The following is an 18,339-nucleotide window of genomic DNA, read 5'->3' as shown; positions in this document are numbered from 1 at the left end:
AGGACCCGTAGAGGTCACTGGTGGAGCAGAAGTGACTGCAGCTGTGTTCTCATAGAGTGAACTGCTTGGGAGGACAATTGTGGTTCCCTCCTTGACTGAGTTAGTAGCTATTGCTGTTGTCTCCGCTGGAGAAGTGGTCTCTGGAGGAAATGTGGACGTCTCTTCCCTAGCAGAGGTGGCTGCAGCTGTGCTCTGAGGTAGTGAAGTGGTAGGATGCACAACAATGGTTGTCCCCTCGACTGTCCTGTTACTAGGCAACGCTGTAGTCTCACCTGGGAAATTGGTCTCTAGAGGAGATGTGGACGTTTCTACTGTTGCAGAGGTGGCTGCAATGGTCATAACAGATGCTGAACTAGCAGGAAGAGCAATTGTGGTTGGCTCTGATGTGGAAGTGCTAATTAGTGATCTGGGCTCAGCTAGGGAGGAGGTTGGACGAGCAGAAGTGGATGTTTCTGCTAACGGAGAGGTAGCGGCATGTTTAGTCTCAGCTGTGGAAGTGGTCACTGGGGCTGCGGTGATGGATTCTGCTCCTGTTGTGAGATACGTTGCTGTGGTTCCAGGTTTGTTTGGGATCACAGGAGCTGCTGCTTTGGTGGTACTCCCTAATGCTGTACTTTTCGTAGTGGTGGTGGTGGTCTTAACCACAGGAGTTGTCTGTGTAGTTGTGACATTGTTATCTTTATTTTGTTCCATTGGCTTAATGGTCTTCTGGTAGATTATTTCAGTTATTTCAGGATCTGTGTGGAGAAATGTATGTCCATTATACTATTTTACATAGGTGCTTATACCACATATTGAGTGCAAATCCACAGAACATGCATATCAATAATATATGGTCATTGTGAATATACACAGTGTTTTAGCTGAAACACTCCAACATTTTTCCCCAGTTGTGAATTTTTTCTATGTTTATCACAATTTACATATAGAATGCAGGAGAGATTCACTGCAGAGGTAAAATAGCCTGAGCATGCCTCCCAGAGCAGGCCACTCAGGTCAGTTCACCCAAAACAGCTTCGGGTGGAGAGGAGGAGGAAGAGGAGGTCCTGCCTCATAACTTTTAGCCCAGTGGTTCGGGTCCTCACTTGGGATGTGGAAGACTGACTGTTGCACTGTGGATAAACAATAAAAGAATCATTTGTGCAGGGGATCTGGGTCCTGAATCCCCCACGCCCCGGGTGAATGCTCTGAGGAAAAATATTTAGAATCACTCTTACGCATTCTCTCTCTCTCCTCCTATCCCTGCACACTCATTCTGTAGGAGCCTAGGTGTCTAACTGAGGCTTCGTGAATCACACTGATCTTCTAACAGCCTAGAAGAGCATCACAGCCCCACAGCTCCCTTTGTGTATTCAGGCTTTAACTTTTTAAGTTTGAACTTTTCAGTGTTGCTGATTTCAGTGAGACTGCTCAGTTGCTTGAATGCTTTGCTGAAAGGAGACTAACTTAGTCCTATGCTGAATGTTAAGCACGTGCTCCAGGAACTAAATATTTTAATGAATTTGGGCCTGAATGCTTAATGATTCCATTTCAGGCTTTCAAGATAGTTTTGCAAATGGGAAATAACTACCAAGAAAAATTCAGAGAATTCCTGTTTCAATACTGTTTTTGTCAGTTTGTGTCCCCTTTCTCCAGTATTTATTTATGTTCATTAATAACTTTCAAGAAGATCATTTAACTTCAGTTAAGCAGGCAACATTATTATAATAAGACTCTCCCATATGTTCTCTTTATTCTTTCTTTTATGTTCACATCTCCCTTGTTTCCTATACCCATGGAAAGTCTACATTTTGCCACCTCTATCCAAATAATATCCAATTACTCTAGGTAGCATGAAACCTTTGTAATTTTTTATCCTCAAAATATCTCAATTCTAATTCCATAAACACGAAGAAAAATGGTTTCTTTTAACATGTGACTTCAAAAGTATGAGAACCCAGACCCCTCCTGCTTAAAATGGGTCTGGACACATGGGGAAGCAAATTCTGCAACTACAAAGGATACGTAAGATGAAAAAAATGTCCTTACTTGTCAAAGCAGCTGTGGTAGGTGAAAGCGATGTTGTGGTTGTCACAGAGATGGCTGCAGCTGTGCTCTGAGGTAGTGAAGTGGTAGGATGCGCAACAATGGTTGTCCCCTCGACTGTCCTGTTACTGAGTAATGCTGTAGTCTCACCCGGGAAATTGGTCTGTAAAGGAGATGTGGACATTTCTGCTGTTGCAGAGGCGGTCGTAGTGGTGGTGGTGGTCTTAACCACAGGACTTGTCTGTGTAGTTGTGACATTGTTATCTTTATTTTGTTCCATTGGCTTAATGGTCTTCTGGTAAATTATTTCAGTTATTTCAGGATCTGTGTGGAGAAATGTATGTCCATTATACTATTTTACATCAGGGCTTATACCACATATTGAGTGCAAATCCACAGAATATGCATATCAATAATATATGGTCATTGTGAATATACACAGTGTTTTAGCTTCAACATTCCAGCATTTTTGCCCAGTTGTGAACTTTTAAATAGGAAATAACTACCAAGAAAAATTCAGAGAATTCCTGTTTCAATACCAGTTTATTTGAGCATGAGCTTTCGTGAGCTACAGCTCACTTCATCGGATGCATAGCATATCGTGGAAATATGCTATGCATAATATGAAATATCATAAGCGGGCAACATTATTATAAGAAGACATTCCCATATCTTCTATTATTCTTTCTTTTATGTTTATATCTCCCTTGTTTCCTACACCCATGGAAAGTCTACATTTCGCCACCTCTATCCCAAATAGTATCCAATTACTCTAGGTAGCATGAAACCTTCGTATTTTTTTATCCTCAAAATATCTCCATTCTAATTCCATCAACACTAAGAAAAATGGTTTCTTCTAATGTGTGACTTCAAAACTATGACAACGCAGACCCCTCCTGCTTAAAATGGGTCTGGACTCACGGGGAAGCAAATTCTGCCACTACAAAGGATACGCAAGATGAAAACAATGCCCTTACTTGTCAAAGCAGCTGTGGTAGGTGACAGCGATGTTGTGGTTGTCACAGAGATGGCTGCTGTTCTCGCCCCTCTGATAGGGACACCCAAAGCGGTTGTGGTCTCAGCTGGGGAAGTTGTAAAAAGGGCAGGTGTGGTTGTTCCCTGTCTGGTAGTGGAGGTGTAAGTTGTTGTGGTCTCAGCAGGGGTCGTGGTGACTGGAGCCGCTGTGCTTCTCTCTGCTGCTGTAGCAATGGGTGAGGTTTTAGTAGTCTGGGCTAGAACAGTGGTGACAGGGGATGCTGGGAGTGTCCCCCGTTCTGTGGTGGTGCCCAAAGCTGCTGGGATCTCAGCTGAGGAACTGGTCTCCAGAGCAGATGTGGATGTTTTAGGACCTGCTGTGGTGGGAGTCAGTGTCCCTGTGGTCTCCGCTGGAGAAGTCACCGTAACAGCAACTGTAGCTGTCTCTGCTACAGAGGAGGTGACTGCACTTGTGGTCGCGGTGGGATAAGTGACAGGAAGGGCAGCTGTGGTTGTCTCAACTTCTGTAGAGGCGCTGGGAATTCTTGTGGTCTCAGAGGGAACACTTGTCTCAAGACGGACCGTGGATTTCAACGGTAAAATGGAAGTGACTCCAGTTGCCGTCTCAGTGAGGGATGTGACCGCAGGGGCTGGTGTGGTGATAGCCGGAATGGTGGTTGTTTCAACTGGAGAAGTAGTGGGAAAGGCAACTGTGGCAGTAGTTCCTGCTGTCATCTCTGCGGGACCGGTCTGTAAAGGAGATGTGAATGTTTCTGCTCTGGTAGACGTGGTTATAGCTGTGCTCTTATGGGTTGAAGTAGTGGGAGGCGCAATCGTGGTTGTCTCTTCTGCCGTAGTCGTACTAGTTATCGCTGTAGTCTCAGCCAGGGACGTGGACTCCCGAGCAGCTGTGGAGATCTCGCGAATAAGAGAAGAGGCTACTGTTGTGCTTTCAGGAAGAGAAGTGGTAGGAATGGCAACTGTGCTCGTCTCTTCTAGTGCAGTGGCATTCGCTTTTGCTGCAGTCTCAGCTAGGGAAGTGGTCTCTCGAAGGGCTGTGGGGGTCTTTTGAATAACAGAAGTGGTGGAAGCAGTAATCCCAGGCAGTGAAGCAGTAGGAAACGGAACTGTGGTTGTCTCTTCTGCTGTGCTGGTACTAGGTATTTCTGTAGTCTGAGCTGCAGAAGTGGTCTCTACAGGAGAGGTGGAGGTCTCTGGTATACTCGAGGTGGCTATAACTTTGCTTTCATAGGGTGAAGTAGTAGGAAGAGTAATTGTGGTTGTCTCGCCTACTGCAGTGGTACCAGTTACTGCTGTAGTCTCCTTTGGGGAAGAGGTCTCCAGAGCACCAGTGGAGGTCTCTGAAGTAGTAGAGGTGGCTGCCGCTGTGGTCCTAAGAAGTGTAGTGGTAGGAAGAGGAGGTGGTGTTGACTCTTCTACTCTAGTGCTACTAGTTATTGCTGTCGTTTCTGCTGCAGAAGTCATCTCTAGAGGAGAGGTGGATGTTTCGCCAATGGTTCTGGTGGATACAACTGTGCTTTCAGGTTGTGAAATTGTAGAAATGGAAAGTGTGGTTGTCTCCTCGATTGTCGTAGCACTAATCATTGCTGTCGTCTCAGCTGGGGATGTGGTCTCTAGCAGAGCTGTGGAGGTCTCTGGAATAGTTGAGGAGGCTCTAGCTGTGCTCCCAGGTAGCGCACTCGTAGACAGAGGTACTGCGCTTGTCCCCTCTGTTGTAGTGGTACTAGTCATTGCTGTAGTTTCAGCTGCAGAAGTTGTCTCTGGAGGAGAGGTGGATGTTTCTCCTTCGGTAGAGGTGGCTGCAGCTGTGCTTTCAGGTAGTGAACTTGCAGAAAGGGGAAGTCTCGTTGTCTCTTCAGTTGCACTGGTACTAGATATTGCTGGAGACATGGACTCTACAGGGGATGTGGACGTCTCTAGTATACTGGAGGTGGCTGCAGCTGTGCTCCCTGGTGTTGTAATGGGAGGAAGAGGAATTGTGCTTGTCTTTTCTACTGTAGTGCTACTAATTATTGCTGTAGTCTCAGCTGGGGATGTGGTCTGTAGAGGACCCGTAGAGGTCACTGGTGGAGCAGTAGTGACTGCAGCTGTGGTCTCATAGAGTGAACTGCTTGGGAGGACAATTGTGGTTCCCTCCTTGACTGAGTTAGTAGCTATTGCTGTTGTCTCCGCTGGAGAAGTGGTCTCTGGAGGAAATGTGGATGTCTCTTCCCAAGCGGAGGTGGCTGCAGCTGTGCTCTGAGGTAGTGAAGTGGTCAGAGGCGCAACAATGGTTGTCCCCTCGACTGTCCTGTTACTAGGCAACGCTGTAGTCTCACCTGGGAAATTGGTCTCTAGAGGAGATGTGGACGTTTCTGCTGTTGCAGAGGTGGCTGCAACGGTCATAACTGACGCTGAACTAGCAGGAAGAGCAATTGTGGTTGGCTCTGATGTGGAAGTGCTGATTAGTGATGTGGGCTCAGTTAGGGAGGAGGTTGGATGAGCAGAAGCGGATGTCTCTGCTAACGTAGAGGTAGCTGCAGTTTTAGACTCAGCTGTAGAAGTGGTCATTGGAACTGCGGTGATGGATTCTGCTCCTGTTGTGGGATACGTTGCTGTGGTCCCAGGTTTGTTTGGGATCACAGGAGCTGCTGCTTTGGTGGTACTCTCTAATGTTGTACTTTTCGTCGTGGTGGTGGTGGTTTTAACCACTGGAGTTGTCTGTGTTGTTGTGACATTATTATCTTTATTTTGTTCCACTGCCTTAACGGTCTTCTGGTAGATTATTTCAGTTATTTCACGATCTGTGTAGAGAAATGTATAACCATTAAGGTATTTTACATAGGTGCTTTTACCACATATTGAGTGCAAATCCACAGAATATGCATAACAATAATATATGGTCATTGTGAATATACACAGTGTTTTAGCTGAAACATTCCAACATTTTTCCCCAGTTGTGAATTTTTTCTAACTTAACTTCTTAACTTTTCTGTCTTAACTTCTGTCTTTAACTTTTAGCCCAGTGGTTCGGGTCCTCACTTGGGATGTGGAAGACTGACTGTTGCACTGTGGATAAACAATAAAAGAATCACTTGTGCAGGGGATCTGGGTCCTGAATCTCCCACGTCCCGAGTGAGTGCTCTCATGAAAGAGATGTAGAATCACTCTTACGCGTTCTCTCTGTCTCCTCCTATCTCTGCACACTCATTGTGTAGGAGCCTAGGTGTCTAACTGAGGCTTCGTGAATCACACTGATCTTCTGACTGCCTAGAAGAGCGTCACAGCACCACAGCTCCCTTTGTGCATTCAGGCTTTAACTTTTTAAGTTTGAACATTTCAGTGCCGCTGACTTCAGTGAGACTGCTCAGTTGCTTGAATGCTTTGCTGAAAAGAGACTAACTATGCCGAATGTTAAGCACGTGCTCAAAGACCTAAATATTTTACTGAATTGGGGCGTTAGTACTTAATGTTTCCCTTTCAGGCTTTCAAGATAGTTTTGCAAATGTGAAATAACTACCAAGCAAAATTCAGAGAATTCCTGTTTCAATACCGTTTTTGTCAGTTTCTATCCCCTTTCCTCCAATATTTATTTATGTTCATTAATAACTTTCAAGAAGATTATTTAACTTCAGTTAAGCAGGCAACATTATTATAAGAAGACATTCCCATAGCTTCTATTATTCTTTCTTTTATGTTCATATCTCCCTTGTTTCCTATAGCCATGGAAAGTCTACATTTCGCCACCTCTATCCCAAATAGTATCCAATTACTCTAGGTAGCATGAAACCTTCGTATTTTTTTATCCTCAAAATATCTCCATTCTAATTCCATCAACACTAAAAAAAATGGTTTCTTCTAATGTGTGACTTCAAAAGGATGACAACGCCGACCCCTCCTGCTTAAAATGGGTCTGGACTCACGGGGAAGCAAATTCTGCCACTACAAAGGATACGCAAGATGAAAACAATGCCCTTACTTGTCAAAGCAGCTGTGTTAGGTGACAGCGATGTTGTGGTTGTCACAGAGATGGCTGCTGTCGCCCCTCTGATAGGGACACCCAAAGCGGTTGTGGTCTCAGCTGGGGAAGTTGTAAAAAGGGCAGGTGTGGTTGTTCCCTGTCTGGTAGTGGAGGTGTAAGTTGTTGTGGTCTCAGCAGGGGTCGTGGTGACTGGAGCCGCTGTGCTTCTCTCTGCTGCTGTAGCAATGGGTGAGGTTTTAGTAGTCTGGGCTAGAACAGTGGTGACAGGGGATGCTGGGAGTGTCCCCCGTTCTGTGGTGGTGCCCAAAGCTGCTGGGATCTCAGCTGAAGAACTGGTCTCCAGAGCAGATGTGGATGTTTTAGGACCTGCTGTGGTGGGAGTCAGTGTCCCTGTGGTCTGCACTGGAGAAGTCACCGTAACAGCAACTGTAGCTGTCTCTGCTACAGAGGAGGTGACTGCACTTGTGGTCGCGGTGGGATAAGTGACAGGAAGGGCAGCTGTGGTTGTCTCAACTTCTGTAGAGGTGCTGGGAATTCTTGTGGTCTCAGAGGGAACACTTGTCTCAAGACGGACCGTGGATTTCAACGGTAAAATGGAAGTGACTCCAGTTGCCGTCTCAGTGAGGGATGTGACCGCAGGGGCTGGTGTGGTGATAGCCGGAATGGTGGTTGTTTCAACTGGAGAAGTAGTGGGAAAGGCAACTGTGGCAGTAGTTCCTGCTGTCATCTCTGCGGGACCGGTCTGTAAAGGAAATGTGAATGTTTCTGCTCTGGTAGAAGTGGTTATAGCTGTGCTCTTATGGGTTGAAGTGGTGGGAAGCGCAGCCGTGGTTGTCTCTTCTGCCGTAGTCGTACGAGTTATCGCTGTAGTCTCAGCCAGGGACGGGGACTCCCGAGCAGCTGTGGAGATCTCGCGAATAAGAGAAGAGGCTACTGTTGTGCTTTCGCGAAGAGAAGTGGTAGGAATGGCAACTGTGCTCGTCTCTTCTAGTGCAGTGGCATTCGCTTTTGCTGCAGTCTCAGCTAGGGAAGTGGTCTCTCGAAGGGCTGTGGGGGTCTTTTGAAGAACAGACGTGGCGGAAGCAGTAATCCCAGGCAGTGAAGCAGTAGGAAACGGAACTGTGGTTGTCTCTTCTGCTGTGCTGGTACTAGGTATTTCTGTAGTCTGAGCTGCAGAAGTGGTCTCTACAGGAGAGGTGGAGGTCTCTGGTATACTCGAGGTGGCTATAACTTTGCTTTCATAGGGTGAAGTAGTAGGAAGAGTAATTGTGGTTGTCTCGCCTACTGCAGTGGTACCAGTTACTGCTGTAGTCTCCTTTGGGGAAGAGGTCTCCAGAGCACCAGTGGAGGTCTCTGAAGTAGTAGAGGTGGCTGCCGCTGTGGTCCTAAGAAGTGTAGTGGTAGGAAGAGGAGGTGGTGTTGACTCTTCTACTCTAGTGCTACTAGTTATTGCTGTCGTTTCAGCTGCAGAAGTCATCTCTAGAGGAGAGGTGGATGTTTCGCCAATGGTTCTGGTGGATACAACTGTGCTTTCAGGTTGTGAAATTGTAGAAATGGAAAGTGTGGTTGTCTTCTCGATTGTCGTAGCACTAATTATTGCTGTCGTCTCAGTTGGGGATGTGGTCTCTAGCAGAGCTGTGGAGGTCTCTGGAATAGTTGAGGAGGCTCTAGCTGTGCTCCCAGGTAGCGCACTCGTAGAAAGAGGTACTGCGCTTGTCCCCTCTGTTGTAGTGGTACTAGTCATTGCTGTAGTTTCAGCTGCAGAAGTTGTCTCTGGAGGAGAGGTGGATGTTTCTCCTTCGGTAGAGGTGGCTGCAGCTGTGCTTTCAGGTAGTGAACTTGCAGAAAGGGGAAGTCTCCTTGTCTCTTCAGTTGCAGTGGTACTAGTTATTGCTGGAGACATGGACTCTACAGGGGATGTGGACGTCTCTAGTATACTGGAGGTGGCTCCAGCTGTGCTCCCTGGTGTTGTAATAGGAGGAAGAGGAATTGTGCTTGTCTTTTCTACTGAAGTGGTGGTCATTATTGCTGTAGTCTCAGCTGGGGATGTGGTCTGTAGAGGACCCGTAGAGGTCACTGGTGGAGCAGAAGTGACTGCAGCTGTGTTCTCATAGAGTGAACTGCTTGGGAGGACAATTGTGGTTCCCTCCTTGACTGAGTTAGTAGCTATTGCTGTTGTCTCCGCTGGAGAAGTGGTCTCTGGAGGAAATGTGGACGTCTCTTCCCTAGCAGAGGTGGCTGCAGCTGTGCTCTGAGGTAGTGAAGTGGTAGGATGCACAACAATGGTTGTCCCCTCGACTGTCCTGTTACTAGGCAACGCTGTAGTCTCACCTGGGAAATTGGTCTCTAGAGGAGATGTGGACGTTTCTACTGTTGCAGAGGTGGCTGCAATGGTCATAACAGATGCTGAACTAGCAGGAAGAGCAATTGTGGTTGGCTCTGATGTGGAAGTGCTAATTAGTGATCTGGGCTCAGCTAGGGAGGAGGTTGGACGAGCAGAAGTGGATGTTTCTGCTAACGGAGAGGTAGCTGCATGTTTAGTCTCAGCTGTGGAAGTGGTCACTGGGGCTGCGGTGATGGATTCTGCTCCTGTTGTGAGATACGTTGCTGTGGTTCCAGGTTTGTTTGGGATCACAGGAGCTGCTGCTTTGGTGGTACTCCCTAATGCTGTACTTTTCGTAGTGGTGGTGGTGGTCTTAACCACAGGAGTTGTCTGTGTAGTTGTGACATTGTTATCTTTATTTTGTTCCATTGGCTTAATGGTCTTCTGGTAGATTATTTCAGTTATTTCAGGATCTGTGTGGAGAAATGTATGTCCATTATACTATTTTACATAGGTGCTTATACCACATATTGAGTGCAAATCCACAGAACATGCATATCAATAATATATGGTCATTGTGAATATATACAGTGTTTTAGCTGAAACACTCCAACATTTTTCCCCAGTTGTGAATTTTTTCTATGTTTATCACAATTTACATATAGAATGCAGGAGAGATTCACTGCAGAGGTAAAATATCCTGAGCATGCCTCCCAGAGCAGGCCACTCAGGTCAGTTCACCCAAAACAGCTTCGGGGGGAGAGGAGGAGGAAGAGGAGGTCCTGCCTCATAACTTTTAGCCCAGTGGTTCGGGTCCTCACTTGGGATGTGGAAGACTGACTGTTGCACTGTGGATAAACAATAAAAGAATCATTTGTGCAGGGGATCTGGGTCCTGAATCCCCCACGCCCCGGGTGAATGCTCTGAGGAAAAATATTTAGAATCACTCTTACGCATTCTCTCTCTCTCCTCCTATCCCTGCACACTCATTCTGTAGGAGCCTAGGTGTCTAACTGAGGCTTCGTGAATCACACTGATCTTCTAACAGCCTAGAAGAGCATCACAGCCCCACAGCTCCCTTTGTGTATTCAGGCTTTAACTTTTTAAGTTTGAACTTTTCAGTGTTGCTGATTTCAGTGAGACTGCTCAGTTGCTTGAATGCTTTGCTGAAAGGAGACTAACTTAGTCCTATGCTGAATGTTAAGCACGTGCTCCAGGAACTAAATATTTTAATGAATTTGGGCCTGAATGCTTAATGATTCCATTTCAGGCTTTCAAGATAGTTTTGCAAATGGGAAATAACTACCAAGAAAAATTCAGAGAATTCCTGTTTCAATACTGTTTTTGTCAGTTTGTGTCCCCTTTCTCCAGTATTTATTTATGTTCATTAATAACTTTCAAGAAGATCATTTAACTTCAGTTAAGCAGGCAACATTATTATAATAAGACTCTCCCATATGTTCTCTTTATTCTTTCTTTTATGTTCACATCTCCCTTGTTTCCTATACCCATGGAAAGTCTACATTTTGCCACCTCTATCCAAATAATATCCAATTACTCTAGGTAGCATGAAACCTTTGTAATTTTTTATCCTCAAAATATCTCAATTCTAATTCCATAAACACGAAGAAAAATGGTTTCTTTTAACATGTGACTTCAAAAGTATGAGAACCCAGACCCCTCCTGCTTAAAATGGGTCTGGACACATGGGGAAGCAAATTCTGCAACTACAAAGGATACGTAAGATGAAAAAAATGTCCTTACTTGTCAAAGCAGCTGTGGTAGGTGAAAGTGATGTTGTGGTTGTCACAGAGATGGCTGCAGCTGTGCTCTGAGGTAGTGAAGTGGTAGGATGCGCAACAATGGTTGTCCCCTCGACTGTCCTGTTACTGAGTAATGCTGTAGTCTCACCCGGGAAATTGGTCTGTAAAGGAGATGTGGACATTTCTGCTGTTGCAGAGGCGGTCGTAGTGGTGGTGGTGGTCTTAACCACAGGACTTGTCTGTGTAGTTGTGACATTGTTATCTTTATTTTGTTCCATTGGCTTAATGGTCTTCTGGTAAATTATTTCAGTTATTTCAGGATCTGTGTGGAGAAATGTATGTCCATTATACTATTTTACATCAGGGCTTATACCACATATTGAGTGCAAATCCACAGAATATGCATATCAATAATATATGGTCATTGTGAATATACACAGTGTTTTAGCTTCAACATTCCAGCATTTTTGCCCAGTTGTGAACTTTTAAATAGGAAATAACTACCAAGAAAAATTCAGAGAATTCCTGTTTCAATACCAGTTTATTTGAGCATGAGCTTTCGTGAGCTACAGCTCACTTCATCGGATGCATAGCATATCGTGGAAATATGCTATGCATAATATGAAATATCATAAGCGGGCAACATTATTATAAGAAGACATTCCCATATCTTCTATTATTCTTTCTTTTATGTTTATATCTCCCTTGTTTCCTACACCCATGGAAAGTCTACATTTCGCCACCTCTATCCCAAATAGTATCCAATTACTCTAGGTAGCATGAAACCTTCGTATTTTTTTATCCTCAAAATATCTCCATTCTAATTCCATCAACACTAAGAAAAATGGTTTCTTCTAATGTGTGACTTCAAAACTATGACAACGCAGACCCCTCCTGCTTAAAATGGGTCTGGACTCACGGGGAAGCAAATTCTGCCACTACAAAGGATACGCAAGATGAAAACAATGCCCTTACTTGTCAAAGCAGCTGTGGTAGGTGACAGCGATGTTGTGGTTGTCACAGAGATGGCTGCTGTTCTCGCCCCTCTGATAGGGACACCCAAAGCGGTTGTGGTCTCAGCTGGGGAAGTTGTAAAAAGGGCAGGTGTGGTTGTTCCCTGTCTGGTAGTGGAGGTGTAAGTTGTTGTGGTCTCAGCAGGGGTCGTGGTGACTGGAGCCGCTGTGCTTCTCTCTGCTGCTGTAGCAATGGGTGAGGTTTTAGTAGTCTGGGCTAGAACAGTGGTGACAGGGGATGCTGGGAGTGTCCCCCGTTCTGTGGTGGTGCCCAAAGCTGCTGGGATCTCAGCTGAGGAACTGGTCTCCAGAGCAGATGTGGATGTTTTAGGACCTGCTGTGGTGGGAGTCAGTGTCCCTGTGGTCTCCGCTGGAGAAGTCACCGTAACAGCAACTGTAGCTGTCTCTGCTACAGAGGAGGTGACTGCACTTGTGGTCGCGGTGGGATAAGTGACAGGAAGGGCAGCTGTGGTTGTCTCAACTTCTGTAGAGGCGCTGGGAATTCTTGTGGTCTCAGAGGGAACACTTGTCTCAAGACGGACCGTGGATTTCAACGGTAAAATGGAAGTGACTCCAGTTGCCGTCTCAGTGAGGGATGTGACCGCAGGGGCTGGTGTGGTGATAGCCGGAATGGTGGTTGTTTCAACTGGAGAAGTAGTGGGAAAGGCAACTGTGGCAGTAGTTCCTGCTGTCATCTCTGCGGGACCGGTCTGTAAAGGAGATGTGAATGTTTCTGCTCTGGTAGAAGTGGTTATAGCTGTGCTCTTATGGGTTGAAGTAGTGGGAGGCGCAATCGTGGTTGTCTCTTCTGCCGTAGTCGTACTAGTTATCGCTGTAGTCTCAGCCAGGGACGTGGACTCCCGAGCAGCTGTGGAGATCTCGCGAATAAGAGAAGAGGCTACTGTTGTGCTTTCAGGAAGAGAAGTGGTAGGAATGGCAACTGTGCTCGTCTCTTCTAGTGCAGTGGCATTCGCTTTTGCTGCAGTCTCAGCTAGGGAAGTGGTCTCTCGAAGGGCTGTGGGGGTCTTTTGAATAACAGAAGTGGTGGAAGCAGTAATCCCAGGCAGTGAAGCAGTAGGAAACGGAACTGTGGTTGTCTCTTCTGCTGTGCTGGTACTAGGTATTTCTGTAGTCTGAGCTGCAGAAGTGGTCTCTACAGGAGAGGTGGAGGTCTCTGGTATACTCGAGGTGGCTATAACTTTGCTTTCATAGGGTGAAGTAGTAGGAAGAGTAATTGTGGTTGTCTCGCCTACTGCAGTGGTACCAGTTACTGCTGTAGTCTCCTTTGGGGAAGAGGTCTCCAGAGCACCAGTGGAGGTCTCTGAAGTAGTAGAGGTGGCTGCCGCTGTGGTCCTAAGAAGTGTAGTGGTAGGAAGAGGAGGTGGTGTTGACTCTTCTACTCTAGTGCTACTAGTTATTGCTGTCGTTTCTGCTGCAGAAGTCATCTCTAGAGGAGAGGTGGATGTTTCGCCAATGGTTCTGGTGGATACAACTGTGCTTTCAGGTTGTGAAATTGTAGAAATGGAAAGTGTGGTTGTCTCCTCGATTGTCGTAGCACTAATCATTGCTGTCGTCTCAGCTGGGGATGTGGTCTCTAGCAGAGCTGTGGAGGTCTCTGGAATAGTTGAGGAGGCTCTAGCTGTGCTCCCAGGTAGCGCACTCGTAGACAGAGGTACTGCGCTTGTCCCCTCTGTTGTAGTGGTACTAGTCATTGCTGTAGTTTCAGCTGCAGAAGTTGTCTCTGGAGGAGAGGTGGATGTTTCTCCTTCGGTAGAGGTGGCTGCAGCTGTGCTTTCAGGTAGTGAACTTGCAGAAAGGGGAAGTCTCGTTGTCTCTTCAGTTGCACTGGTACTAGATATTGCTGGAGACATGGACTCTACAGGGGATGTGGACGTCTCTAGTATACTGGAGGTGGCTGCAGCTGTGCTCCCTGGTGTTGTAATGGGAGGAAGAGGAATTGTGCTTGTCTTTTCTACTGTAGTGCTACTAATTATTGCTGTAGTCTCAGCTGGGGATGTGGTCTGTAGAGGACCCGTAGAGGTCACTGGTGGAGCAGTAGTGACTGCAGCTGTGGTCTCATAGAGTGAACTGCTTGGGAGGACAATTGTGGTTCCCTCCTTGACTGAGTTAGTAGCTATTGCTGTTGTCTCCGCTGGAGAAGTGGTCTCTGGAGGAAATGTGGATGTCTCTTCCCAAGCGGAGGTGGCTGCAGCTGTGCTCTGAGGTAGTGAAGTGGTCAGAGGCGCAACAATGGTTGTCCCCTCGACTGTCCTGTTACTAGGCAACGCTGTAGTCTCACCTGGGAAATTGGTCTCTAGAGGAGATGTGGACGTTTCTGCTGTTGCAGAGGTGGCTGCAACGGTCATAACTGACGCTGAACTAGCAGGAAGAGCAATTGTGGTTGGCTCTGATGTGGAAGTGCTGATTAGTGATGTGGGCTCAGTTAGGGAGGAGGTTGGATGAGCAGAAGCGGATGTCTCTGCTAACGTAGAGGTAGCTGCAGTTTTAGACTCAGCTGTAGAAGTGGTCATTGGGGCTGCGGTGATGGATTCTGCTCCTGTTGTGGGATACGTTGCTGTGGTCCCAGGTTTGTTTGGGATCACAGGAGCTGCTGCTTTGGTGGTACTCTCTAATGTTGTACTTTTCGTCGTGGTGGTGGTGGTTTTAACCACTGGAGTTGTCTGTGTTGTTGTGACATTATTATCTTTATTTTGTTCCACTGCCTTAACGGTCTTCTGGTAGATTATTTCAGTTATTTCACGATCTGTGTAGAGAAATGTATAACCATTAAGGTATTTTACATAGGTGCTTTTACCACATATTGAGTGCAAATCCACAGAATATGCATAACAATAATATATGGTCATTGTGAATATACACAGTGTTTTAGCTGAAACATTCCAACATTTTTCCCCAGTTGTGAATTTTTTCTAACTTAACTTCTTAACTTTTCTGTCTTAACTTCTGTCTTTAACTTTTAGCCCAGTGGTTCGGGTCCTCACTTGGGATGTGGAAGACTGACTGTTGCACTGTGGATAAACAATAAAAGAATCACTTGTGCAGGGGATCTGGGTCCTGAATCTCCCACGTCCCGAGTGAGTGCTCTCATGAAAGAGATGTAGAATCACTCTTACGCGTTCTCTCTGTCTCCTCCTATCTCTGCACACTCATTGTGTAGGAGCCTAGGTGTCTAACTGAGGCTTCGTGAATCACACTGATCTTCTGACTGCCTAGAAGAGCGTCACAGCACCACAGCTCCCTTTGTGCATTCAGGCTTTAACTTTTTAAGTTTGAACATTTCAGTGCCGCTGACTTCAGTGAGACTGCTCAGTTGCTTGAATGCTTTGCTGAAAAGAGACTAACTATGCCGAATGTTAAGCACGTGCTCAAAGACCTAAATATTTTACTGAATTGGGGCGTTAGTACTTAATGTTTCCCTTTCAGGCTTTCAAGATAGTTTTGCAAATGTGAAATAACTACCAAGCAAAATTCAGAGAATTCCTGTTTCAATACCGTTTTTGTCAGTTTCTATCCCCTTTCCTCCAATATTTATTTATGTTCATTAATAACTTTCAAGAAGATTATTTAACTTCAGTTAAGCAGGCAACATTATTATAAGAAGACATTCCCATAGCTTCTATTATTCTTTCTTTTATGTTCATATCTCCCTTGTTTCCTATAGCCATGGAAAGTCTACATTTCGCCACCTCTATCCCAAATAGTATCCAATTACTCTAGGTAGCATGAAACCTTCGTATTTTTTTATCCTCAAAATATCTCCATTCTAATTCCATCAACACTAAAAAAAATGGTTTCTTCTAATGTGTGACTTCAAAAGGATGACAACGCCGACCCCTCCTGCTTAAAATGGGTCTGGACTCACGGGGAAGCAAATTCTGCCACTACAAAGGATACGCAAGATGAAAACAATGCCCTTACTTGTCAAAGCAGCTGTGTTAGGTGACAGCGATGTTGTGGTTGTCACAGAGATGGCTGCTGTCGCCCCTCTGATAGGGACACCCAAAGCGGTTGTGGTCTCAGCTGGGGAAGTTGTAAAAAGGGCAGGTGTGGTTGTTCCCTGTCTGGTAGTGGAGGTGTAAGTTGTTGTGGTCTCAGCAGGGGTCGTGGTGACTGGAGCCGCTGTGCTTCTCTCTGCTGCTGTAGCAATGGGTGAGGTTTTAGTAGTCTGGGCTAGAACAGTGGTGACAGGGGATGCTGGGAGTGTCCCCCGTTCTGTGGTGGTGCCCAAAGCTGCTGGGATCTCAGCTGAAGAACTGGTCTCCAGAGCAGATGTGGATGTTTTAGGACCTGCTGTGGTGGGAGTCAGTGTCCCTGTGGTCTCCACTGGAGAAGTCACCGTAACAGCAACTGTAGCTGTCTCTGCTACAGAGGAGGTGACTGCACTTGTGGTCGCGGTGGGATAAGTGACAGGAAGGGCAGCTGTGGTTGTCTCAACTTCTGTAGAGGCGCTGGGAATTCTTGTGGTCTCAGAGGGAACACTTGTCTCAAGACGGACCGTGGATTTCAACGGTAAAATGGAAGTGACTCCAGTTGCCGTCTCAGTGAGGGATGTGACCGCAGGGGCTGGTGTGGTGATAGCCGGAATGGTGGTTGTTTCAACTGGAGAAGTAGTGGGAAAGGCAACTGTGGCAGTAGTTCCTGCTGTCATCTCTGCGGGACCGGTCTGTAAAGGAAATGTGAATGTTTCTGCTCTGGTAGAAGTGGTTATAGCTGTGCTCTTATGGGTTGAAGTGGTGGGAAGCGCAGCCGTGGTTGTCTCTTCTGCCGTAGTCGTACGAGTTATCGCTGTAGTCTCAGCCAGGGACGGGGACTCCCGAGCAGCTGTGGAGATCTCGCGAATAAGAGAAGAGGCTACTGTTGTGCTTTCGCGAAGAGAAGTGGTAGGAATGGCAACTGTGCTCGTCTCTTCTAGTGCAGTGGCATTCGCTTTTGCTGCAGTCTCAGCTAGGGAAGTGGTCTCTCGAAGGGCTGTGGGGGTCTTTTGAAGAACAGACGTGGTGGAAGCAGTAATCCCAGGCAGTGAAGCAGTAGGAAACGGAACTGTGGTTGTCTCTTCTGCTGTGCTGGTACTAGGTATTTCTGTAGTCTGAGCTGCAGAAGTGGTCTCTACAGGAGAGGTGGAGGTCTCTGGTATACTCGAGGTGGCTATAACTTTGCTTTCATAGGGTGAAGTAGTAGGAAGAGTAATTGTGGTTGTCTCGCCTACTGCAGTGGTACCAGTTACTGCTGTAGTCTCCTTTGGGGAAGAGGTCTCCAGAGCACCAGTGGAGGTCTCTGAAGTAGTAGAGGTGGCTGCCGCTGTGGTCCTAAGAAGTGTAGTGGTAGGAAGAGGAGGTGGTGTTGACTCTTCTACTCTAGTGCTACTAGTTATTGCTGTCGTTTCAGCTGCAGAAGTCATCTCTAGAGGAGAGGTGGATGTTTCGCCAATGGTTCTGGTGGATACAACTGTGCTTTCAGGTTGTGAAATTGTAGAAATGGAAAGTGTGGTTGTCTTCTCGATTGTCGTAGCACTAATTATTGCTGTCGTCTCAGTTGGGGATGTGGTCTCTAGCAGAGCTGTGGAGGTCTCTGGAATAGTTGAGGAGGCTCTAGCTGTGCTCCCAGGTAGCGCACTCGTAGAAAGAGGTACTGCGCTTGTCCCCTCTGTTGTAGTGGTACTAGTCATTGCTGTAGTTTCAGCTGCAGAAGTTGTCTCTGGAGGAGAGGTGGATGTTTCTCCTTCGGTAGAGGTGGCTGCAGCTGTGCTTTCAGGTAGTGAACTTGCAGAAAGGGGAAGTCTCCTTGTCTCTTCAGTTGCAGTGGTACTAGTTATTGCTGGAGACATGGACTCTACAGGGGATGTGGACGTCTCTAGTATACTGGAGGTGGCTCCAGCTGTGCTCCCTGGTGTTGTAATAGGAGGAAGAGGAATTGTGCTTGTCTTTTCTACTGAAGTGGTGGTCATTATTGCTGTAGTCTCAGCTGGGGATGTGGTCTGTAGAGGACCCGTAGAGGTCACTGGTGGAGCAGAAGTGACTGCAGCTGTGTTCTCATAGAGTGAACTGCTTGGGAGGACAATTGTGGTTCCCTCCTTGACTGAGTTAGTAGCTATTGCTGTTGTCTCCGCTGGAGAAGTGGTCTCTGGAGGAAATGTGGACGTCTCTTCCCTAGCAGAGGTGGCTGCAGCTGTGCTCTGAGGTAGTGAAGTGGTAGGATGCACAACAATGGTTGTCCCCTCGACTGTCCTGTTACTAGGCA

The 18,339-nt window shown here is 46.5% G+C and overlaps 1 protein-coding gene across 1 annotated transcript; it reads right to left on the bottom strand.

Moving 5' to 3' along the window:
• Positions 1–2,998: 2,998 nt before the first annotated feature.
• LOC122463847 (mucin-19-like) lies at positions 2,999–18,046 on the bottom strand. Its single transcript, XM_043536152.1, has 6 exons — positions 16,021–18,046; positions 12,044–14,845; positions 11,217–11,390; positions 6,980–9,778; positions 3,424–5,804; positions 2,999–3,073 (listed from the first exon to the last, which is right to left on the bottom strand). The coding sequence occupies exons 1-6, from the start codon at positions 18,044–18,046 to the stop codon at positions 2,999–3,001; spliced, it is 10,257 nt and encodes a 3,418-aa protein (XP_043392087.1).
• Between the last annotated feature and the right edge of the window lie 293 nt (positions 18,047–18,339).

This window comes from Chelonia mydas, chromosome 25 (genome assembly GCF_015237465.2).
Source record: "Chelonia mydas isolate rCheMyd1 chromosome 25, rCheMyd1.pri.v2, whole genome shotgun sequence".
NCBI classification, from domain to species: Eukaryota; Metazoa; Chordata; order Testudines; family Cheloniidae; genus Chelonia; species Chelonia mydas.
The sequence above is the reverse complement of the archived record's forward strand: the minus strand, read 5'-3'. Positions and strand labels throughout refer to the sequence as shown.

What these genes read in the sequence shown, in the direction of transcription:
- LOC122463847 (XM_043536152.1), bottom strand. Translation starts at nt 18,046, where the DNA reads ATGACCACCACTTCAGTAGAAAAGACAAGCACAATTCCTCTTCCTCCT. An exon ending in TAACACAGCTGCTTTGACAA is followed by an intron (nt 5,805 to 6,979) that starts GTAAGGGCATTG and finishes TTCTCTACACAG; the next exon opens with ATCGTGAAATAACTGAAATA. An exon ending in CAGCTACAGTTGCTGTTACG is followed by an intron (nt 3,074 to 3,423) that starts GTGACTTCTCCA and finishes TGTCCCTATCAG; the next exon opens with AGGGGCGAGAACAGCAGCCA.